We start from the raw sequence: 23,728 nt of genomic DNA on the forward strand, positions 1-23,728 counted from the left end.
GAGGCCTTTTTCGGGCTCGTACATATATCGATCAAGCTCCATTGAGATGCGTACATCCGCTCGGGGCCCCGCACCGGCATTTGATTCGGGATGGTAACGATATGAACGAGATCGGATAAAGGAACAACCGTTATTGGACTAAATATATATATAAGTCTCAACGACTTCTCAAAATGCCAAGTCTGTATCTTTAATATCATCCTTTCCATTGGCCTCACAAAGATTCAATTGGCTTGAACATCATGGCTACCACCAAGGACTTGCAAATCGCCATCATGGGCGCCGGCATGGGCGGACTAGGAGCTGCCCTAGCTCTAGCCAAACGAGGTTTCAAGCACATTGATGTTTATGAGACTGCCAGTAGCCTTGGTTTTGTAGGAGCTGGTATTCAAATGGCTCCAAACATGGGGAGAATCCTTGATAGGTTAGGGTGCTGGGATGATATTGAGAAGGAAGCTACTTGTGTAGCGGGTAGCAGTATTCGACGTAAGTCTACATATCCCAAGACTTTGGAGCATATACTGACGTTTTACAGAGGGGGCAACTAATGTTGAGCTGGCTCATGTTGATATGCCCGATATCAAGGGAAAATACGGTTTCTCGCACCTCTGTGGCCATCGAGCTTCCTTAGCTGGTCATCTATACGAAGCTTGCAAGAAAGAGAGCGCCATTACCTTTCAATTCGCAACGAGCTTGGTCGAAGTTGAGAGCTTCGCTCCTAAAGTTACCTTCAAGCTCCAGCCCAGAGATGGGGAGGCATTCACCCGTGAAGCTGATATCCTTCTCGGCGCAGACGGCATCAAGAGTGTGACTCGATCTCAGCTCCTCCAACAAGTCAACGCCACGCCTGAAGAGGCCGAAACCGGTCAAGCTGCTTATCGTATCATGCTCAAGCGAGAAGATATGGCTCATGATCCTGAATTACTGGCTCTCATTGATAGCGACGAGGTTGTAAGATGGGTGGGGGAGAAGCGACACATCATCGCATACTCAATCGCCAATAAATCCATTTACAACCTTTCAACTGTCCAGCCAGATGACAACTTTGCATCCGCTCCTTCTATCACATACACAACCAAGGGATCTAAGAAAGTTATGTTGGAAGTGTTTGAGACATTCTGTCCTCTTGTACAGAAGATGCTCAACCTGGTCCCTGAAGGAGAAGTCTGCGAGTGGCGACTAAGGATGTACAAGCCATTGCCTACATGGACTCAAGGATCAGTAGCATTGTTAGGAGACGCTTGTCATCCAACGCTCCCCCATCTTAGCCAAGGAGCTGCAATGGCTATTGAGGACGGTTCAACAATCGCCGAGGTTCTGTCCCTTGCCCCCGACACTCGGCCCGAGACTATTGCCAAGTGCTTAAAGGTGTATGAGCAATCTCGAAAGGAATGGACCTCGAATCTGGTCGAAATGGCATATCTGTCTGGTCGAACACTGCATCTGGGCGAAGGAAAAGCAAAGGAGGAGAGAGATAGGATGTTCAAGGAGCACAAGACGAGTGGTTCGGTTCCTGATAAGTGGACATCGCCGGATGTACAAAAGATGATTTACACAAATGATTGTGTCGCAAAGGTTAGGTCCGAGTTTGAGACAGCCTTTGCCGCAGTATAGTATCATATCAGTTTTGGCTTGGCATTCACACCTAGGGACAAATATACGTATTGAGACTGAATATTATGAAATTATAAGTCGTACTTTATCAAGAAAACAAAGAAACACATAACATAGAATCAGAGCTCTATAGTCAAATGATCCCCAACGCCGTGAAACAGGAAACCATTTCCATTTGCTGATGCGCCACGCTGCGCTTCCGATCCCTCCATTTGTCTGCATGTCCGCTATTGGCGGTGGTATCGAGTCGCAGTGAATCGGCATTTAGAAGAGGCAGTCCAGACAGCAGCAGCACGCCAGACCAGCGAGAAGACCAGTCATGATACCGCCACCAGCACCACCGCCTCCTCTCTGATCATCTTGGGGATAGTAGCCCTGAGGGGGAGGCTGTCCGTAGGGGCCTTGTTGAGGAGGATAGGGACCCTGACCAGCGGGAAAGGGACCTTGTTGCTGGTTGTAGTAGCCCATCTGAGGAGGACCTTGTTGATAGTAGCCTTGCTGCTGGCCGCCCTGTTGGAATTGACCTTGCTGCTGGCCGTATGGGTCTTGTTGGTAGCCGCCGTATGTAGGCTGAGGGGCACCTGGGGGAGGACCGTAGGCGGGAGGTTCTTCTTGCTTAAAAGCCATGGTGTGATTGTTTGCGACAGAAAAGGAGGTAGTAGATTTGGGGTATCGCGCGCAAAGCTATCGAGATATATGGGCGAAAGAATTAGCGATCGCCAAGAGAAATAATGAAGAAGTGAAGATGTGAATGGAAGAGTGAAAGAGAGAAAGTGGATGTGAAGGAATACAAAAGGGAAAAGACAACGGCCTCGGATAGTGAGGAGAAGTGCCCAAAGCCACTCGTAGTAGATTGGTTTTTGGCGTTGGTGCCAAAGTCAGTCTCAAGCTCCCTCCCTCCTCTTCTCCCCGGTCCCCGTATCCTCTCACATGGCCTCAGCGCGCTTCCGAGCGCCACAGAGACCGCGTTGCTCCATTACGTGGACCGGATTGGACTCTCTTTCAGCTGCGCCACGCTTGGCTCGATAGATTCGAGCGCCTGTCCCTTGGCGTTTCTGACATGGAAGTTCATCTCATCTTCCAACGAGAAGACCCTTTCAAGGATATTTACCGAGTCACAGATTTGTGTCAGGTTTTTAACACATGTCGAATAATCGTTTTGGCTCTTATCAAATCATTTTATACGAGTGAGTATTTGCTTCAAATGCGGCTCTGAAACAAACCCCGAATTCAACTTGTTGCACGAGTTCAGCTGCGCCACACATCCCTCTTCCGTGTTCGAATCCTCTCATGCCGCTTTTCCGTTTAACCAGTGGCAATCTCCATGATGGTTCAATTCAAATTCTGTCGATGGCATGATCCCACGTAACAAAACTATCGAGCCTCAGGTTGAGATCCCTCAGAGTAACGTAACCGAATTACACCGTTAATCATCAATTCATGCTTTCGACGGCCGGATCGGATAAAGTTGGCCCTGTGGCTAGTGCACATCATGTGATTCGACCATCCATCGCCTCGAGCAGCTGTGGCTTGACTTCTGCCCCACCACTGCTCAAACCGCCGCACCACGAAAAAGTGAATAAATTCAACCATCACTAAAACCCCACGATCACGAAGTGACGCCTGGACGAGCCACGACGACGCATCCCTACGGCACCGCGAGACCTACACAGAATTCCCGAACAAATCGCACGGATTCGCTCGATTCAAAATGGCTGCCGCCGTAGCGAACCAGCCCAAGTGAGTTGCTCTGCTCTCCTTGACTGGGGTGTTGTATCGATATCCTTTGACTAACCCCACCATTCAAAAACAGGCACGACTGGGCCGACGACGACGATATCGAGGAGACCTCCACCGATCTCCCCGAGCCTCAGACCATCTCCAACAAGGATGGAACAAAGACCATCATCACATTCCGTTACGATGACGACGGCCGAAAGGTCAAGACCACCCGCCGAATTCGCTTCACCACCCACACCGAGACCGTAAACCCCCGCGTCGCCGACCGAAAAACCTGGCCCAAGTTCGGCCTCAGCGCAAAGGATCCTCCCGGCCCTGCCCCCGACACCACCTCCGTCGGCGAGAACATCATCTTCCGACCAAGCGTCAACTGGCGAAAGGCCGAGAAGGATGAGTCCGCCGACGCCAACGCCCAGTCCATGAAGGACAAGCTCAAGGACAAGCAGGTCAAGTGCCGTATCTGCAACGGTCAGCATTTCACTGCCAGGTGTCCTTACAAGGATACCATGGCGCCCATCGGAGAGACCGGCGCTGCGGACGTTGCTGCTGGTATGGGAGACGAGCCCTCTGCTGCTGGTGCGGGCGCTGCTGGTGCCAAGAAGGGTTCATATGTTCCTCCTGCTCTGCGTGGAGACAGGGGAGCTGGCGAGAGAATGGGATCCAAGTTCGGCGAGAGGGACGACTTTGCTACACTGCGTGTCACCAACGTAAGTGCCGTCATGCCGCCCCTCTACATATTCATACTAACAACATCCAGGTCTCCGAGATGGCAGAGGAGCAAGAGCTGCGCGACATGTTCGAGCGCTTCGGCCGCGTCACCCGAGTATTCCTTGCCAAGGACCGGGAAACCGGTATGGCCAAGGGCTTTGCGTTCATCAGCTTCGCGGATCGGGGCGATGCCGTCAAGGCTTGTGCGAAGATGGACGGATTTGGTTTCAAGCATCTCATTCTGCGGGTGGAGTTTGCCAAGAAGGCTCAGTAAGGCTGATGATGTTTCGATCTTGTCATGGGTTAGTTGTCACGCACGGTAATTGCATCGATCGGTTGCGGGGATTTTTCAAAAGATATTTTTTTTCAACCTCATGAATTTCATGGCCCTTAGGATATGGGGTCTGGAGTGGGACAAAAGTGAACTCTGGTCTTTTTGTGATATGAGGTATGATGTGAAGATAGGGGAAGACAGCGCTTATCAAGATCTATTAAATGAGTGGTTTCTGAGACTGGGCAGCATACGCTTAGACGGTAACTTGATAGGGGTTGAGAGGATACAGTGACGAGCCGTCTTTCAGACTGAAGCTTTGACTATTCTTTTCTCATACAAAACAGGTGTCGTTCCTGTGCATATCAGGGTCGTCATTGAATAGATAATTGTAGGTGGGCTATAAACTCACAAATGAGCACGTATGACAATATATCAAATGCTTGCCACGGATTTGGTCTGGCTATCTGTAGCATGATTAGCATAGTAAATGTCTGTTATCTGGTGGAACGGCTTGATCATGGGCGGGATTCAATATTGCACTGGAGAGTGTAGCTTCATAGTGTTGCTCAGCTCCAGTGATAGCCAAGTCAACCGAGATCCAGCGCCTTCGTATGACATCCGCTCGCTAAGTATACAAGTATTCGTCAAACTCAGGACAACAAGATATAGGATTTGCGATAGAAAATTTGATGTTAAATACTGCTAAGAAAGGGGGTCCTATGGTGATATCTTATGGTAGAAAGAGTACTATTGGTCATTCTTCGTCTCTCTGGTAAGCATCAATGCAAGGTCTTGACAAATGAAAGCCTACCATAATCTCAGAATATGTGGATATCGATTCATACATTCAGTAGTTTAGACTTCTTAACATACTTGCCTCTCGATCTGGCAGCTCTATTGTGAGGTTATTTAGTGACAGTAGACCATGAACAGACAAAACATTGGTCAATGTCAAAAGAACAGTGTTTCCAGATAGTCTATGGCTTCTTTACATATTCTATCTTAGTAATACCGCTGGATAATGCTCAAAATCTGGGTAAAATTCCTCTCCTCCGCTGAGAGATGAAGGAGAAGCCTTAGACTGGTGGAATGACCAACCATTCTGAGCCCGTGATTTTCAGGATGAAGAAAGATTGTTCAATAGAGGATTAGGCTGTGTATTCTATCATGGAATCAAATAGAAAACTAAAGATAAATAAATATCCTCATCCCATATTAACCGGTTGTCAACCCGAGGCTTCTAAGACACGAGGTTAGCTCAGTCGCAAACAAGCAAGGGTCAGACAATGCGGGATATAACTCGTGCATTTACATGCCAACGGGGCTCTTTCGGGTTTCCCTTATAGGAATTAGAAAAGGCCACGAACATAGTGACGATTGGTCTTTTTTCATCTCAACAGATTTGACTAGCTTGTAGAGCAAGGGTCGTGTAGTTCGAGACCCTGAATATTTCGTGACTAGGGCGGATATTCCATGCTTGTTTCACAGATATTCCTGATTCAGAATGAAGGTCTTGTGATCAGTCTAGAAAACATGAAGAACATCTCAATTCATTTGTAAAGTTCCGATGGACAGGCACCTATTTATTACGCATCGAGTCCGTAACGAGGGTGTTTTAACGTGAGTGTTGGAGAGCCATCTCCTCAGCGTCTCTCCTGTGTAAGCCGAAACCGAGTAGAGGGAGCGTTTATATAACAAGAATAACCAAATCACTTTGCCTTCGGGGACGGTCCTAGAAAGAGCCCCTGCACTAAGAAAATGGTTCAACTGAGAAAAGTCCAGGTCCGAGATAATAGTTTTTTGCTCTGAACTTTATCATATAAGAGCTTACAGTTCAACTCCGCCGTTCGCATCACTTGGGCATACTCTGGCTTGAGGAGAAGCCGTCACTTCTCTGACAGCTTTCTGCGAGGAAACATGCTCATCGTGTTGTGTTTGTTCCCTGTTCTTGTATCCTTGTCTCGCCATGCTTCTTGAGTCTCCCTTTGCTTAGGTGTTTTTGTCCATGAAAAAGCACCTAAATAAACTACCGCTTTAACCCCTTGCAATAGCTGTAATAGTAAGACCCTAGAAACAGTTCTAATTTTCCATTTTGTTGGGAGAAATTGTCTGGGATGATTTGTCGTTTTTTACTTCAGCCAGATTTGCATGTGATTGTACCCCACGCTTAGACTAATTAAAGACCAGGGTTTATTGACTATCCGAGTGAAAGAAATGAGGGTTCTACGGAGAAAAGCCACGCATCAGATCGTCCACTTTCAGAGTGAGAGCTCAGAAGAGGTAGAGCAACTCGCTTCCGATGCCCCCACCCCGTTGTGGGGTTTCTCGCCGTGGTACCTATCGGGAGGCGTCCTCCATCACGGAGCCGGACACCGGTTAGAGTCCATGAGGGAGCGGCATGGCAAACGGGTAGAATCGGTGGAAAGAGTCTTTACCCTAGGTTTTACAAAACCGCTTGGAGTAGACAGAAATCATTGATTGGTTCGTTCTAGCAATAAAGTTATAGACAATTGCTGATTTCAGTAATACCATTCTTTGTTGCTGTGGTTCTCAAGATACTATAACCAAAGAAATAAAGCACGCGACTCAACGAGTGGGGGAAGATGATGGAAGCTCAGAGTCCCCGCCGTACCGTCACTTTCGGCCATGCTACCGTAGCCCCGCGCACACTTGATGGAAGTAGCCCGGTAATCACAGTGGGTTTAGCGCTCTTGTCGCGGCGCAAATGCAAAATGGACGCCCCCATTCAAGCCTCAATGCACTGTAGAGAGGCAAGACCGTGACTGGCCCTGTTAATTGCACATGTTCGTTTGAACGGGACGGAAGGTGAAGCTGGCCTGGTTTCACGAACTGGACACTTCCCAACAACTTCTCGTCGAATTCGTCATTCTCTCTTTTCTCGTCATCATTTCTTCCACTTGCACAATGAATTACTGTTCCATCAAACGGGCTCAAACAGCATCTTCTCATACGCCGCTTTCAGACCTCGCACCAATCAGTAGCTTCATGCATGCTGCTCTCATTCTCCAACACTCACTGGAAATCGACACTCAATCCCCTGCTAAATCGCTCCTCTCTTTGACTTATGGAGCCGCAGCTCCAGACCCAGACCCAGAGCTAGACCAGGAACTAGCTTTAAACCAGGGCTTAAACAGCCGGTCCAGCGATTGATAGCTCTGAACCAGGTGACCCCGTCCCTAACGTCTAAGCCAGCGGAGCCCTGACGTCGTTTCAAACTCCCGCCGCAACCCTCCCAACAGCCGACTGTTAACTTCTTCCATTCCGGTCTCTCTCATCTTTCTTTCAATTTCAACCTTCGTTCTTATTCTCCTTTTGGCATTCAACTTGCCAGTTCGTCGCCGTCTTTCTTGGATACCACTTGTCGCCATCGTACCACGCTCTCTCTGCTGAATCGTCGCCAGTCATGAGTACTGCCGCCGATCTGCCTGCCACCGGCCCTGGGCTTCGGCAACGGCAATCTGGGGTTGATCCTCCTGCCCAGCAGGACAAGCCTCAAGCAGAACAAGGGCATAGTCGCCAGTCATCTGATGTGCCTGTCCCATCTGATACGTCTAGTAAGACGTATGGTCGAACCCCAGACGGCACAGGTATGTACATTCCATTAAGGCTGTGGTGGTGTGTTGCGTCGGGGCGTCTTTGGCTGACTGTCACATGTAGTCTTTATCGTACCCACAACCCATGATATGGTTTCTCAGCTTTTGGATCCTCGACAACCCAAGAACCTTTCTGATGCAATTGTCTTGACAATTTTGGGTCTTCACATACTGGCTGCTTATTTCCTCCCATCTAGCTCAAAACGTATTGTTTTCGCTGCTGTCTTCCTGTTCTGGCGAGCTTGTTACAACATCGGCATTGGTGTACTCCTCCAGATTCAGTCAAATCACCGGCGTCTTGTCACTTGGGCTCGGCGCTGGAAGCTCTTCGAGAATCCTTCAACAGGCAAAAACCCGCGACCATGGCTCTACAAGCTACTAAAGAACGAGCTCGAGACAAAGATCCCGGAGGACTATGAATTCGAGAAGGCCCCCATTGAGTACAACACTTGGTTGGTCTTCCGAAGGGTTGTTGATTTGATCCTCATGTGTGATTTTGTGTCGTACTGCCTGTTCGCCATCGTCTGTGGCCACACTCCTGAAGGAGAGAATCCTTTGATTGGTTTCTCCCGCTGGGCCGTTGGCGTCGCCCTAATCGGCTTCAATCTCTGGGTGAAACTCGACGCCCACCGTGTTGTGAAAGACTTTGCCTGGTATTGGGGAGACTTCTTCTATCTCATCGATCAAGACTTGACCTTTGACGGTGTCTTCGAAATGGCTCCTCACCCCATGTACTCGATCGGATATGCAGGTTACTATGGTATTTCCATGATGGCTGCTAGCTATGAGGTTCTCTTCATCTCGATCCTCGCTCACTTGGCCCAATTCGCCTTCCTCGTGATTGTCGAGAATCCTCATATTGAGAAAACCTACAACCCTCCTCCTCCTCGCAAGCGAACCGTCTCCGGGGGTCAAAGTGATGCCATACCCACTGATATGAAATCGCTTGAAGGTGCATTCGACCAGCAGACGCTTACGCCCGCCCAAAAGGACGAGCCCGCTCCTGTCCACAATCTCGTTGGTTTAAGCAATCTTGACTTGTTCCGCGTCCCTGACTTCGCCGTCATTCTTATGCCGTTCTATGTAGCCGTCCTCACTCTTGTGACACCTTCAACTGCCGTATGGCAGGCGGCTTTCGTGTTTCACGCTCTAGCCTGGCGTGTTTGGTATCATCTTGGCCTAGGTCTTATTCTCGACCAACAGTCTAAGAACAAGATGTGGACGCGCCATTTCCTTAAATTTGGCGAGAGTGCCGGTGAAGCTTGGCGCCAATGGAAGGGCCTCCACCACATCAGCATGATCATGTGTAACACCGCATTTGTTGCCGCTTGCTGGAAGATGTACTCGCCTCCTGAAGACTGGGCCTATGGCCTGGTCCTGCTCAAGCATGTTCTTGGCGCTAGTCTCGTTGCCCTTCAGTTGTGGACCGCATTCAGTGTCTATGATTCTCTGGGCGAGTTTGGCTGGTTCTGCGGCGATTTCTTCTTTGATCAACAGGCTAAATTGACTTACAAGTCTATTTACCGGTTCCTGAACAACCCTGATCGGTTCTTCGGAACGGCTGCTGTGTGGGGTGCTGCACTCATTACGTGGAGTCGATCTATTTTCCTTATGGCCCTGTTCACCCAGATCTTGACTGTCTACTACATCTCGTACATTGAGCGACCCCACATGCAAAAGATCTATGGTCGCAGTCTACGTCAAGAAGCAGGTCTTACCAAGTTCATCAAGAAATCATTGCCTCCTCCCGTCAAGGGATGGCAAGAGAGTGTCGACAAGGTGTTAGATGACACCAGCCAATTCGTTGAGGACTTTATCGATACCGCTCGGCCTAAATTCGCAGCAGGTGTTAAGACCATTGTGCGAGATACTTCGGCTCTTTTCAACATGGCTCCCGCACGACTCACCATTACCAGAATTGCTCCTGATCTAGAAGGCCGTGATCCCAAGTTCTACTCTCTTTCCGTACAGGGTACTCTTGTTAACAATGCACCTATCGTCGAGAAGTACACTGGAAAGGAGAGCTTGACGGGCCGGTTCCCTAAGCCTGTTAAGACCATGGCTTTTGAATATGGAGCGCCTCTCCGGGTCAAGTGGAGAGCACCTGCTAACCACAGTAAGAAAGATTGGATTGGTCTTTACATGGTTACCGATAACCGTTCGAGGGAAACGACTGAGGTATCTTCTTTGGGACGATGGGCACCTACTAACGCTGGCTCTTATGATGCCTTGACTGCCGATGTTAGCATTGTGGTCGAAGAACACCCCGTGACCTCAACTGAGATCACAGAAACCGATCTGGTCGAAGGCGAAGTTGTGTTTGAAGGTGACAAGTTGTGGTGGACGCAAGGTGTCTTCGAATTCAGATACCATCACAACGGACACCATCATGCCATGGCGATTTCAGAACCTTTCGAGATTCGAATCAGCAAGTTTGATGAAGAGGATGTCGATCTTGGTGCCAAGGGCTTGTACGAGCAAGCGGTCGAGGCCGCACTTCTTCCAGTTGTCCAAAACTGCCTGGACCGTGATCCAGATATTGCACCCAACCAGCCTGAGGAGCCTTTCGGCGGCCATGTCGAGCGCGATACAAAATATGCCAAGAGGATTGTCTACGCCATTCGAGAAATGTTTGGCATTGAGTTTGCACCACCCGTCGTAGCCGCGGATGGAAGCGTTCGTAAACTTGCTTGGAGAATATGTAACGCTAAGGAAGTTTTGGTATGTACAACATCAACTACGAGGTTGCTCAAAGCTAACAGTTCATTAGGCTCCATACAGCATGTCATTATCAAGAGGAACTACGACGCCTGCAATCCAGGACTTCCCGTCAGAAAAGGCCTAGTTGAGAAAAGAAAATGTTTGGAGATGTTAGTGACAGATGTTTTCGTGGAGATGGTATGTGGTGAGGTGTTGGTTGGGGTGCTTTTGAGATACCAAAAATGAAGCAAGAGGGTACTAAAAATAAACAAATGGATATTGTAACTTGTAGAGCATCCCGATAATGCCTTGATGGTGATGGGTTCATGAAATTGCTATTCCTGACCCCATGAAAAGGCCAGTGCAGGCACGTATCCTTCGTCCAAGCATGCCAAGGGGAGCAAAACTTCAGACCATGACAACGGATACCAAAATATATTCATCAAAAAGCCCCCTAAGCTTACGATAATTTGCCTAAGTAATTTCATCCTTTAGGATCGAGGCCCTAAATTTTAGTCTATTACCTCCCCTAAGCATAATATGATTCATAAAAACAATCATCCAATACATCAAAGTATTACCGAACATGCAGCCAACTGAAACTGTTTCTGAAACAATTCGCTTCCCGCGGATGGACGTTGGAAGCTGAACTCTAAATCCAAGCTTTTAGCGGCAACACTAGATCCATCTGGTGATACTTGCATGCAATACGAAGTCATCACAGTGTCACCCCGATCTGCACGGCGACGGTAGTGTATTCCTTTAGAGCCTTAGGATCAATCTCACTTCTGCATCTTCACCTCCATTTTGTTCTCTTGCAGAATTGCTATCTTTTGCCTGAATCTCTTCTTTGATCGGCATTGTTGCTTCACCCATGCTCTCACCCCTGGTTGATAGCTTGCGGCTAGTGCGGTGAAGCTGCGTCAGCTCCAACTTCGTCATAATCTTCAACTTTACCATAACACTGTCCGTCGACTGGAGACAATGAAGTTCTTCGGTCGTCAGAAACCCTCAAAGAACCCCTTTCGGGATAATAGCGCAACACTTCTCGTCTCAACACTCCTTCTCGCCGCGCCTATTACTGTGTTTTTACTCCATTGCGTATATCAGACTTACTATCGCAGAGGCGCGCACTGGAGTCACAACCATGACATTCTTGAATTAAGCACTCACCACGAGCCGGACGTGTTGTTGTATGTTGCGTCCTACAGTGGACTTGTCACAACATTGAATCTGTCGGTTGCTGAGTATCGGGATACGCCTGTGAAACTTGAAACATTGTCCACAACAGATGGGTGTGCTGGAAGCCCTTCATGGCTTACACTCGACTGGTATAACGGAGTGCTGTATTGCACTGACGAAGGACTAAAAGATGGGAAGCATGGGTCGTTGGCATCCTTCGCAACGCATGAGAACGGTACTTTGACGCCTCTAGCGAAGACTTCTACAGTCCTTGGTCCTGTCAGTGCGGTCATGTACGGCGAGTGGGATTACGGGCTGGCAGTAGCCCATTAGTATGTATCCCCCTCAAACCTTAAGTTTCAGCATCAAATAAACGGCTGACGCTTTTCAAGTGGAGGTTCGGCATTTACAACATGGGACATTCAAGATCCGGCAAATCTCACATCACTCAATGTCCAACAGTTCAGCATTTCCGAGCCTGGTCCGGACCCTTCAAGACAGGAGGCATCCCATCCCCATGCTGCAGTCGTTGATCCGAGCAAACGATTTGTTCTGGTACCTGATCTGGGAGCAGATCTGATTCACATATACGGCGTTGGTTTCGGAGATCTGGGTCTGTCCAAGCTTGATCCATTGGTCGTTGCCCCAGGTAGCGGGCCTCGACATATTGCCTTTGTAGTCAAGGAGACCAAGACATTCATGTACCTTGTCACCGAGCTGGCCAATACCATTATCGGCTATGAAGTCGTGTATGGTGGCGAGTTTATCAGGTTCAAGGAAATGTGGAACAGTGGTATCCATGGAGAAGGCAAAGACGTGCCGCAAGGCGCTGCAGCTGCTGAGATTGTGGTATCTGTAAGTCTGTTCACAACCTTTGAGCAGCGTTCATTCTAACTTTTGGACAAAGCCGGATAGAGAATTCCTGATCATCTCGTCTCGTAATGAAAGCACTCTCCAAGTTCCAGACTTTGACACCAGTAACGGCACTATACCATCTGATCCTTTAGTCAGTTTCAAAATCGACTCAGAAACCGGGCATCTCACTCTCCAACAAGACATTCCATGTGGAGGCAGATTTCCTCGTCACTTCTCCATCAACAAGGCGGGAACGTTGGTTGCAGTGGCTCTTCAAAGTGATAGCCGTGTCGTCATCATTGAGAGGGATGCCAAAACTGGAATCATGGGTGATTTCATCGCCTATGCAGAGCTAGAAGGCGAAGTTACAGCCGTGATCTTCTACGAGTGACCATGAGCTTCGCCCTTTGAAGAAAGATGCCTCACAGCTTCTTTGTTTCCGTCCGGCGTCATAATGTGCATCCGTCTCTTGGTGTCTCTCGTCCGTGCAACTGACGTTACTGAGAACGAGAGCTTCATGACGTATGACCATCCGTCCCAAATACCTGAAACTTATGGGTATCGTCTTGAATTCGCAGGACTTGCTCATATGCAGACAATACCAGTCTTGAATGCCTTGATTTGTAGTTTCGGGTTGACGGCTGCCAGATCCGAAGAAGCTGTGGGTTGCAGAATCATGGACACTTTATGGATGCCCATTATTCACTTGATTGGTGTTGGGTTGCCACAACTGTTCGATCGTGTTGTTGTGACGCAGGGGATGATGTGAAGCACACTACATTAGCGTGTAGGTTGTTGTGTCTTTCATGCAGCGACCTCGGAGAACATGAGAGACTGTCAGTCCATCAGACCTCGACTACAAGACTGTTGCTCTCGCGCGGGTGCAATCCTTGCCGGAGTAGTATCGGGCATTGAATCTCCCGGATGCCCGAAAAGGGAATCGAGGGGACTGTGGATTTGGAGATCAGGTCGCAGCCTGGTAGCAAGGCTCAAGGTGATGGCCAGGGTGTTGAAGACCCTGAAGGTGTTGTCAATGTGGGTAGCGGCACGGGTTCTTGGCAACTCGATCTTCTAAATGGTTGAGCAGCTCGCTATAAAGCTTACTGGGCAGGCCTGATGTACGTATAGAATTATCAGTATCATCTATTTGAGTTCTGACAGGAAACGTGTCTTCTAACGTGAAGACATCGTCCACCCGAGAGTCTGGATATATTCAAGCCGTGACCCGAACCGATGGGTTTCTGTCCGTGCCGTGCCTTCGTCTGGAGTCTCTGGACATGGTAGATTAACGCGAGTGTTAATTAGCCGGAAGATCCATCAAACAACCTTGCCAGCAGTTTTCCGTAAGCGGACAAAACGTGCCACACCTTTTAAGCTTCCCCGCAGGTTGACAGGCGTCTCGAGACAGGCACTCCAGACCGGAGCAGGCTAAAACCGAACCCCAGGTTGGTCACGGGCTGAGATTTGGATTGGACTGGGCTGCGAGGCTCCAACGGAAGAGCACTCCTATTCGGGCCGTTACATGGATCGGGCGCATGAGCGCTTGTCATGATGGGTGAGGTCGAGCGACAGTGCGTCTGGGCAAGGCAATGGTCTAATGTAAATAAGTAAGTCAGTGTAAGCATTAGGAAAGCTGAGACCAGATTTCGATTTCAAAGCCACGTTTATTGGAAACAAAGGTGTGTGCGCCATAATATATCGGATGAGCCGGAGATCGGTATTTGACATATTATTCTATATCAAAATCGCCAAGTGAGGAAGTGGAATTCCAAGTAAGCATCAAGTCCGTTTGGGGTTGAAAGATTTGCAGACCCATGGTCATGAGCGAGAGGTCCGGGTGCCATCCGAGACAGTCAATCACTTGCTATTGAAGGTCTTTCTCCTCTCGTGGCGATTCTAACCCCGCTGGGGTCTAGAACCATTCATTACCTCGACGGTGACGGTACGGTTGTCTGTCATATCGTGGTAGAGAGATGCATCATTCGGGGCTCATTATGCCACCATTTGGAGGAGACGTATCTATAAGATGGCATACTCGGCAATAAGAGGATCGTATTATGTCAAATAGCAACGGTAAAGAGAAGACTGCAATGTAATCACATCGTTAAACTCAAGGATAAAGCATGATATTGTTGTGTTTTAGTTCCAGGTGCATTTCAAGCAATGAAGTGAAAGAACTGGGATGCTTATTAGCTTCTCCCATGTGTTCCTTCCTTATTACTCTTGATATTGCTGCAAGGGCAGTACGGCAAGCACAACATGGGACGACATTTCCGCTCTTTCCCCAAAGCTTCACGCACAGTATGTACCTGAAATCCACATACGAAGCAACAACACATTTAACCTACATCTCCATCATGGAACACTTACCAACTTTGGACAACAAAAATTGTGTCAACAACTCCAATCTCAGGCAAGAAATTGAACCTCATCCTCCAGAAATCGCTTCTCCACACGCAAACGGTCTTGCTGCAAGGATTCCCACCAATCCCCCTCAAGAGCCGCCCACCTCCATCTCAACCTTATCCCTGTCATGGCGGTTTAAACGAGAACAACTGGCTTGAGCCACCCAATCCTCTGGGGAACAACATGGAGTTGATGCTTGCGAACGCTTCAGGAAGGCCAGGACAACGTGACGGGCAGTTCTGTTCTCACAGTGCCACCACAGAGCAGAGTAGCTACTATGGACTTCTCCAGACTCTCTGTTGCTGACGCCCTGAGACCCCAGATTTGGAAGCGAATCGCCTTCGTACCAAGAAACAAAACGTACGCCACCACCACTTTAAGCAAAACTGCCCCCCGAGACAGTCATTTCGGATTTTGCTCGACATATCATGCCATACTTAAAATCAACTTCTCAGGTACCTCGACCGCGGAACCAAGTACATACATGTTGACTGGGTCTATCCTTTGTTGGATACTCTCTTCGGCCGACTCTGTTGGGCCAATAAATGACCCATCTCTCCAGAAGTCCCCCAGGTTGACTCTCTACCTTTCTTACCTAGTCTCTCCCGCCCGTTTCTCCACCACCCTCTTCCGAGTTCCACCGCCCGCCGACCCAGGGTCCGGGGTTAAGTCCAAGTGCAGCTACAGAACAACGGGGGCTCGGAGACCCTTGTCCTGGCTCTTCCCCCATACATAACCATTTACTCCTCCATTTCGGCTGCAGGAAAGGACGCCTCTTTCAACGTTCAGTGTCTCGAGAACATTTCGGTGTTCTTATTGTGAGACTGACGTTCTTCAATTGTCTGTTGGAACGCCCAAACCGCGAATCGTTTCTCAAGGAAACCAGTCGCTCTTCACCAGCTCAAGTTCAACACAGCTTTGAAACGTGAGCTTTCGTCGCATCGTCTGATGCTCATCTCACCATTCCCGACCATCGGCCTTGCTACATAATGCTGTTTTGCTGAAAGGACATTTCGAGTCGTGCGCATCATTGCTTTGTCCACGCCGCTATACCAACTCAACTAGAACTTATTCTCGAGGCCGTTCCTCGATACCGTTTCATTTTTGACGCCAATCTATCATCATGTCCGCATCATCGACAGGCGAATCCCTCCATTCAATCTCTCTCAACGCAGCGCGACCATTCACGGTACCTGCACGCGACAGCTTTTCTCTCGAACTTCCGATATCTTCACTTACAGCAATGTCGGCTGACGCCTCGCTCAAGTCCCCTGTCAGCTACAAAAACCAGCGGACGCCCAGTTTCAGTCGGGAGGGCATACTAAGCGCATCTCAAAAATCTCGACATCTTTCGCAGTCATCTGACAACAGACCTGACAGCATGTCCAATGGCGCGCAAAAGGTCTCAAGCGATGAAGGCTCGAACCCACTCAAAAGGAGGAATACCGAAACGGGTGTCGATTACCCCCGCCGCAGGGCCACTATTGCTGTGCGTCACTACACCATTTTTATTTCGTTAATTCATTCCATTTCCGCTTTTGTATACTGACTCCCACTAGTGTGAGGTTTGCCGCTCAAGGAAATCCCGTTGCGATGGCACAAAGCCAAAGTGCAAGCTCTGTACAGAGCTTGGTGCTGAATGCATCTACCGAGAGCCAGGCATTAAGCTTGATGCTGGTGACAAGCTGATCTTGGAGCGTCTCAACCGCATTGAAAATCTCCTTCAGATGAATATGGTGAACACAACAGCAAATGGACTAAACCTAACTGACAATTCGCCTGGGATGAGCAATGGCACGGGGCTTGATGGAGACAACATGATGCTGTCGGCCAATGCTGCCTCTTTTGGCTCTATCCCCAATGGTGGGTTTGGGACTTGGTCCGCCCAACCGACCGGAACCAATATCTCTACCATGCCTAAAGTCCACACTAATGCCACTATGCATTTACTACAATGGCCTTTGATCCGAGATTTAGTCTCGCGACCATGCGATCCTCAGATTCTACTACAACTGGAAATGGCACGAGAACCACTCCACACTCTGACCAAAACTCCTTGTGTGGACTTGTCAAATACCCAGGCTTACATCGAGGCTTATTTTGAGAGAGTTAATATTTGGTATGCTTGCGTCAACCCATATACCTGGAGGAGTCAATACCGCACAGCCTTGTCCAACGGTTTCAGAGAGGGGCCGGAGAGTTGCATCGTACTTCTTGTTCTTGCCCTGGGTCAGGCAAGCTTGCATGGCAGCATTTCGAGAATCTTGCCGCATGAAGATCCCCCCGGACTGCAATACTTTACAGCAGCATGGTCGCTGCTTCCAGGATTGATGACTGCCAACAGTGTAGTGGCGGCACAATGTCATCTCCTTGCTGCTGCTTATCACTTTTACCTGGTCCGCCCTATGGAGGCATGGAATCTGCTTTGCACGACAAGCACGAAGCTACAGCTGCTACTTATGGCCCCAAGCCGTATCCCAAGCCACCAGCGAGAGCTCGTGGAGCGAATCTACTGGAATGCACTACTCTTTGAGAGTGATCTTCTCGCGGAACTCGACCTGCCTCATTCAGGGGTTGTCCAATTCGAGGAAAACGTTGGCTTGCCCTGTGGATTTGAAGGTGATGAATCGGAGCAAGTCGGTCGAGATGAGCTTTGGTACTTCCTTGCGGAAATTGCTCTACGTCGGCTGTTGAATAGAGTGAGCCAACTCATCTATTCTAAGGACTCGATTGCATCAACAACAAGCCTAGATCCGGTGGTGGCAGAGCTTGACTACCAATTGAGCCAATGGTATGAAAGTTTACCACTACCACTGCAATTTCCTTTCACTCGAAATGCGCTGCAAGATCCGGTTCAAACTGTCCTTCGACTTCGATTCTTTGCCTGTCGCACCATTATATATCGGCCATACATTCTAGCAGTGCTAGACAATGAGCAAGCAGTATTGGATCCTGCTGTGCGGGAGAACTGCCACAAGTGCTTGGAGGCTTCCATTCGACAACTGGAACATATCCATGAACAGTGAGTTTCCATTTCCAGGATGAGCCTAGTTCATAGCTAACATGGATTCAGTCATGCCGGTCATATGCCATACATCTGGCAAGGTGCTCTGTCGATAGTCTCCCAAACGCTGCTCATCATGGGTGCCAGCATGTCGCCGTCACTGCTCAGCATTCTGCTAACCTTGGTGCCTCACCGTGAGGCGCTGGACCAAATGATCAATGATGTTGTGATAGAGGTTGAACGATATGCAACCCTGGCCCCTAGCTTGAGTCTGTCCTCGGAAATCCTCAAGGAGGCAGAGGTGAGAAGACGCGCGTTCCTCGGCACTCCGTAGGTGCCGGTCGATCTGTGTCAGATTGATAGATGGCACTCAAAACGAAACCACAAAGCTACTTCGTCATCAGCTCTGACGTACTTTATGCTTTTACTTCTACTTCAGACTGCGGCGTTATTCAATAGTAGCGCCGCCCCTTACTCCCATACGACTAAGATACGCCCCATGGGTGCAATTGCTACCCCAAGAAACTTGGTGGGCTGAATTATCGCCCCGAGAAGATAATTCTGGGGTGATATCCTGGGGTGCAGTGTCAGGGAATATGACTTTATTGGTTGGATGTTGAGCCCAGCACGGTTCTGCGGGCCGCGTGGCCGGGTTTTCCCAATACACTGGCTTTCAAGGGTACTTTAACGATCTTACTATCAGGATCTCTGATTGATGTAATGTAGATCATGCATAAGCTAGTTGCCAGTGCTAGCTGGAGGTTCCCTGGGGGAATTGGCGTACAGATTTCTCAGCTCTGATTAACCATCAAAGAACATGATGACGTCTCTTATGATAGCATCTATACCCATTTGTTTAATTGTACAATATTAAGAACATGAAGATAAGCAAGAAATATTATGGCAGTCAACCTAAGACATTGATTTGTCTACGAAGGGTTGTTCTCACACCTCAGTATCAATGACGTTTTGCAGTGATGCAGTGATGCAGTGATGGAGTCCAATGCTCGCCGGACCCTTCATGCAGAACGGAGAAGTAGAATGCAGTGAATTGTGTCTACGCATATGACAGACATGATGTAATAGACATCTTACTTGCGTAGAAGTGCATGAATGAGATGGTGACACCGGGGACCTAACATAAGACTCCTACGTAGTAGACACATGCTCGCAAGGATAACGATGCTAACTACAAGGGGTTGTAAAAGACCCTGCAGATTGCTAAGGAAGTCAAAATCACAAGAGAACAAAGGCCATTGGGAGATCGGCAGGAACGCCGTCATATCCCGTAATCGCCGCTCCGTTCCGAGGAGGCCCGTTATGGCTGCCCGGACCGGGCCGAGTTCGATGACCCACATGAAGAAATCGCCGGTATGATGAAGGCCGGAAGCGTATTGTGTGAACCCCATGCGGAAACGGAAGATGGTTTTAAAGTCATAGAGTTTCGGGTGAGGTTTTAGGATTGAGTTAATTGATGATGTTAGTGGGGGCCAGTGAGTTGTTGCTAGCTTATTGCTTAATCATGATGTTCTGTCTTGGGCTGTCTGGGGATGAAGGTCAGATCTTGCCACAGTGATGTTATTTCTCCGGTGAGTATCAAAAACAGGCAATGATAGATATTTCTTGCATAAGATGTACGGATACAGCACTTGCATTTCTTGAACAAAAGCTCAGTGGACAATGAATATCTGGGGTTCATGTGCTCTACTCGTGTAATGTAATGTCTCAGTTAGCTCAGCCACGTGACATCACACCGACAGAAACTGATCATCCACAGTCTCATATTTTCTTGCTTTGGATACCAGCCACCCACGACGTGATCGTTGGACAAGACTATTCTTGCCCGTCAAAACTCGTATGATTCCAGCTCGTACGGTGTTATGCTGTGCAAGCACATATGACTTTATAACGCAGGCTCTACTCTATGAACTCAACATCAGTCGTTACGGGGTCTAAGAGCAAAGGGACAGGGCCTGGTCTACAATAACCCAACCAAACCCAACCCCCCTGGCCATTTCAAAACCCACCCACGCGGGGGAGGGGCACTTTGATTCGTTTCTAGATGCCTGATGCGTTAGGTGATGTGAGGTAACTGGCCATTAAACCACGCCCAAACTTGGTCTGCCGCGTTATCCTGTGGAAGCATAGCAAGCTACCTTGAGGAGAGTGCAGACGCTGAGGAACGTTTCTCAAGGTCTGCATATGGAGATTGTCTGTGTTACTCTCCTCTTTTCCTCTCCGACTTTTTGATATTCCGTTCATCCTCTCTACTCTTTTTACTTTTTCCTTGGTTCCTGTACTAGTTCGTTGAGGCCCATCCAAGAGACAACGTCGTCTCGCGGCCCAACTTGTAAGGCACCAGAAGGAGAACCACACACATCCAATCCTTTTCCATTCTCTACCTCTCGCCCCAACTTCCGACTCGACTCGACCTCGACGTGACGCTGCAAGCTGCGGTTGCCATGCATGATCAGCCCCCAGACTCCAATCATCTTTGGGGGGTGCAATTGCTCACGCAGCGTGGACTTCGTTGAGTGGCTCGACCGCTCGTCATCACGACTACTTTGGCCCTTGCCCGTTGCATTCCGACATATAAACTAGTCCGGCCTAGGACACCAACTCTCACTGTCCAGCGCGCGCTGAGCTGTGCTGTTGCTGTGCTGTGCCGTGTCCCCCCTCTGGGTCCTGCAGGAGTCCATCCCACTCAGCAAAAATGAGGCTAGGATACGATCGAGACGTCGCTGATGGAGAGGCCCGACTTCCACTCGTGCGTCGCAGGCCCCTCCGCCCTGAATCTCACGATTGGTACGGCCCCAGTGACGTCGTGCCCTATAACCAGTACCCAATGCCCCATCGGACACGAATCGACGAACTACAAAGGCCCAACGGAAGGACACCCAGGGGATATTCCAGGAGTATGAGTCTCGATGCATACCCGCCTACAATGCCCATGCCGCCAGCACACTTGATGCGTGCCTCAACAGATGTCTACAAGAAACGCCCTCAGTTCTCGGTATATGAAGCAGGCGAAGACGATGAGGATGATGAACGCTGGCCGGCTATGAAACCACGGGGTAGACACCCGGAGCCCGCGAGGCCCCGGCAGGTGGTCCGAAGACGGAGAGAACCGACGCCCGAGTCGACACCGCCGACAGATAGTGAAAGCGAGAGTGAAAGTGAGAGCGAGGAGGAGAGCGATGATCAAAACCAGATAGAGGTTGTGGTGGAAGAACCAGAGGACAAACATAGACGCCATCATCGTCGACACCGTCGATCACCCAGCCCAGACGATTATCTCAGCTCACCAGATGAAAAGAGAACACCACGGAGGCGGAATAGAATACCATCGCCATCGACCTCCGACGAAAGAGAAATAAGATATCGACAGGCTTCTTCTGAAAGAGGCTCACCGGACCGCAGACCTGCTCTGAGACGAGAGATCAGCGATACACCTAGATACAGTCTTCCCACAAGATTTAACAGTGTCCTCGGTGCTTCTCGGCCGCCTGTAGCTTCTAGAAGGTAAGCTAGTTATAATTGCCTCTTATCTCCAATACTAATTAAGAATCAGAACTGCCAAGGTGGTTGAGTCTCGTGAATTAGTCCGTGAGGGCCGTCCCCGGAGACTACCTATAGCTACAATCGAAACCGTTGAAGTCTCTAGGGAGTCTTCGCGACGTCCCCCAAGTATAGCCCGCAGCGGCTTTGATTCATCCAGAAATTCATCCCCAGACCGGCCACGTCTGATGTGAGTGGCGTCAATCACGTTGTGGCAATCAATTGCTAACAATCATACTACAGTCGTGACTGCAAGGGCTGTTTAGATGAAGTCCCCGTATCCAAATGCCCCAAACTTGATTGCGGCCATCGCATGTGCCACAGCTGTCTGAAGAGGCGGTTCAAGCAATCAATGACGGAAGCTGAACATATGCCGCCAACATGCTGCACCGATGCCCACATTGGTCTGGAGCATGTTGACAAGCTTTTTGATTCTACGTTCAAAAGAATATGGAACAAGAAGTTTGTCGAGTACTCCCTCAGGAACAGGCTCTATTGTCCCTCTCGACGATGCGGTGAATGGATTCGACCAGCTGATATTTACCGCGATCGCGAGACGGGACGCAAAGCTGCTCGTTGTGATCGGTGCAACACTAAGGTTTGTGTCGCCTGTAATGGCAGGTGGCACTTTGCGAGCAAGTGTCCTAGGGACGAAGAGACGGCGATGTTTCTTGAGTATGTCAGAGCTGAAGGGCAGAAGAGATGCTATAGATGCGGTGCTTCAGCTCAGCTCCGAGAGGGTGATAATCATGCCTTATGGTGAGTGTTCCTTCGTACTTAGATACGGATTCTTCTAACATATACAGTCGATGTGGTGCCGAGTTTTGCGTCGTGTGTGGAGAGAAGCCCAAGAGATGCGAATGTCCATGGTTCGACCCTGATGCTCCCGAATCCGATCACGAGCAAGAGGTTACACATCGAGGCGAGATTCAGGTCTTTCGTGAAGATAGCACTGAAGAAGAAGAATCTCGTGTTGCTAGACGACCACGAAAAGCTAAACCTGCACGACCCCCGATCTATGATGAAGAAGCTATCATGCGTCAACAACAGGAGGAGCGTGACGATGAGTTGGTTCGCAGGTCTCATTATCATGGCAAAGACTACGAATACGATATTGGAGGTGCTCCAGAAGTACCCAGGTCTAGCGATCCTTACTCAGGCGATAGTCCTCGCCGTGTAGGTCGCAGAGTCGTCGGTGGTGCTCCTCCATCACCAAGCCGAGCAGACTTCGAAAGAGGCACCCCCAGAAGTGGAGGATACTACGCCGGCCGCATGGACAGACGCCATGCCGAAGACCGTTACGCTCCAGACTCTCCAGGCATGCGACCACCACCAATGGGGATGCCACCTCCCGTCATAGAGGAAGGATACCGCGGTGGTGTAGCGCCTCTCATCGTGGAGCGTGATCCAAACACTTACGACGACGACGATTCGTACTACAGCCACAGCTCGCGCAGTCGAAAGGGTACGCGACGCAGCGAGAATCGAAAGTCTTCCGAGCTCGCCGGTCTCGGTCCACGGACCCCGGGACTGAACCGGATCGACGTCTGGCGGACGTTTGTTGAGCCCGGTGATCCCGAGGGAGAGATAGCCGCTGCAGCTGCCGTGACTGCATGAAACTTCAACGATAACGAATTTCATATACAATTTTTATCTCGAGCAAGATTGATAGATTGTCTTTTTTTGTACGATAGTCTTTCTTTTTTTGGTCTAGGGTTTAATTTTGGTGGGGAGTCTTGTCGCATGGATTGTTACGCAAAGGCCAACAGAACTCTCTAGACGCATGACATGTCATGGCATGGATGGTATGGTGATGATGGTAGGAGCATAAGCATAAGCGTGAGTGTGAGCATCGGGTCGGACAACGATAAGATGGATAATGCTTGATGTCATCTAGCCCTTGATATTTCTTCATAAATTATGCATTCTTCTCCCAAAATACCTCTATTATGGCTGAAAGGTACATGTGGGCCAGATAACCTGCACCAACATCCAGACCACACGGTTCACAATAGACACGACAAGATAGTTGCCCGTCTCCAACCGCAATTTCATTCTTAGTTCAAAAACTTT

The 23,728-nt window shown here is 49.3% G+C and overlaps 8 protein-coding genes across 10 annotated transcripts; 7 read left to right on the forward strand and 1 right to left on the reverse strand.

The window, feature by feature from the left end:
- Positions 1-117: 117 nt before the first annotated feature.
- FOIG_08011 (salicylate hydroxylase) lies at positions 118-2,516 on the forward strand. The gene is made up of 2 exons (XM_031207825.1): positions 118-486; positions 536-2,516. The coding sequence occupies exons 1-2, from the start codon at positions 243-245 to the stop codon at positions 1,612-1,614; spliced, it is 1,323 nt and encodes a 440-aa protein (XP_031061959.1). The 5' UTR covers positions 118-242; the 3' UTR covers positions 1,615-2,516.
- Positions 1,389-2,667, reverse strand: FOIG_08012 (uncharacterized protein). The gene has a single exon (XM_031207826.1). It carries the CDS (start codon positions 2,239-2,241, stop codon positions 1,879-1,881), a length of 363 nt encoding a protein of 120 aa, XP_031061960.1. The 5' UTR covers positions 2,242-2,667; the 3' UTR covers positions 1,389-1,878.
- A 63-nt stretch (positions 2,668-2,730) lies between these two features.
- Positions 2,731-4,823, forward strand: FOIG_08013 (translation initiation factor 3 subunit G). Of its 2 annotated transcripts, XM_031207828.1 has the most exons (3): positions 2,731-3,354; positions 3,428-4,061; positions 4,112-4,823. In XM_031207828.1, the coding sequence occupies exons 1-3, from the start codon at positions 3,326-3,328 to the stop codon at positions 4,334-4,336; spliced, it is 888 nt and encodes a 295-aa protein (XP_031061962.1). In that variant the 5' UTR covers positions 2,731-3,325; the 3' UTR covers positions 4,337-4,823. The 2 variants fall into 2 exon arrangements, with proteins under 2 accessions (XP_031061962.1, XP_031061961.1); XM_031207827.1 differs by having other exon boundaries at positions 2,984-3,354; positions 3,428-4,797.
- A 2,352-nt stretch (positions 4,824-7,175) lies between these two features.
- Positions 7,176-11,214, forward strand: FOIG_08014 (phosphatidylethanolamine N-methyltransferase). 2 transcript variants are annotated; one of them, XM_031207829.1, is made up of 3 exons: positions 7,176-7,944; positions 8,015-10,671; positions 10,721-11,214. In XM_031207829.1, the coding sequence occupies exons 1-3, from the start codon at positions 7,761-7,763 to the stop codon at positions 10,793-10,795; spliced, it is 2,916 nt and encodes a 971-aa protein (XP_031061963.1). In that variant the 5' UTR covers positions 7,176-7,760; the 3' UTR covers positions 10,796-11,214. The 2 variants fall into 2 exon arrangements, with proteins under 2 accessions (XP_031061963.1, XP_031061964.1); XM_031207830.1 differs by having other exon boundaries at positions 7,176-10,671.
- Positions 11,215-11,634: 420 nt separating this feature from the next.
- Positions 11,635-13,078, forward strand: FOIG_08015 (uncharacterized protein; the record flags this gene model as incomplete). Its single annotated transcript, XM_031207831.1, has 3 exons — positions 11,635-12,164; positions 12,225-12,687; positions 12,740-13,078. The coding sequence occupies 3 exons, from the start codon at positions 11,635-11,637 to the stop codon at positions 13,076-13,078; spliced, it is 1,332 nt and encodes a 443-aa protein (XP_031061965.1).
- Positions 13,079-13,611: 533 nt separating this feature from the next.
- FOIG_08016 (uncharacterized protein) lies at positions 13,612-13,770 on the forward strand (the record flags this gene model as incomplete). Its single annotated transcript, XM_031207832.1, has 1 exon — positions 13,612-13,770. One exon carries the CDS (start codon positions 13,612-13,614, stop codon positions 13,768-13,770), a length of 159 nt encoding a protein of 52 aa, XP_031061966.1.
- Positions 13,771-15,607: 1,837 nt separating this feature from the next.
- Positions 15,608-19,064, forward strand: FOIG_08017 (uncharacterized protein). The gene is made up of 3 exons (XM_031207833.1): positions 15,608-16,582; positions 16,653-18,115; positions 18,167-19,064. Exons 1-3 carry the CDS (start codon positions 16,217-16,219, stop codon positions 18,429-18,431), a joined length of 2,094 nt encoding a protein of 697 aa, XP_031061967.1. The 5' UTR covers positions 15,608-16,216; the 3' UTR covers positions 18,432-19,064.
- Positions 19,065-19,846: 782 nt separating this feature from the next.
- On the forward strand, positions 19,847-23,608 carry FOIG_08018 (uncharacterized protein). The gene is made up of 4 exons (XM_031207834.1): positions 19,847-21,619; positions 21,669-21,845; positions 21,899-22,414; positions 22,462-23,608. Exons 1-4 carry the CDS (start codon positions 20,811-20,813, stop codon positions 23,270-23,272), a joined length of 2,313 nt encoding a protein of 770 aa, XP_031061968.1. The 5' UTR covers positions 19,847-20,810; the 3' UTR covers positions 23,273-23,608.
- Positions 23,609-23,728: the final 120 nt, after the last annotated feature.

This window comes from Fusarium odoratissimum (assembly GCF_000260195.1).
Source record: "Fusarium odoratissimum NRRL 54006 unplaced genomic scaffold supercont1.12, whole genome shotgun sequence".
In the NCBI taxonomy this organism is placed as follows: Eukaryota; Fungi; Ascomycota; class Sordariomycetes; order Hypocreales; family Nectriaceae; genus Fusarium; species Fusarium odoratissimum.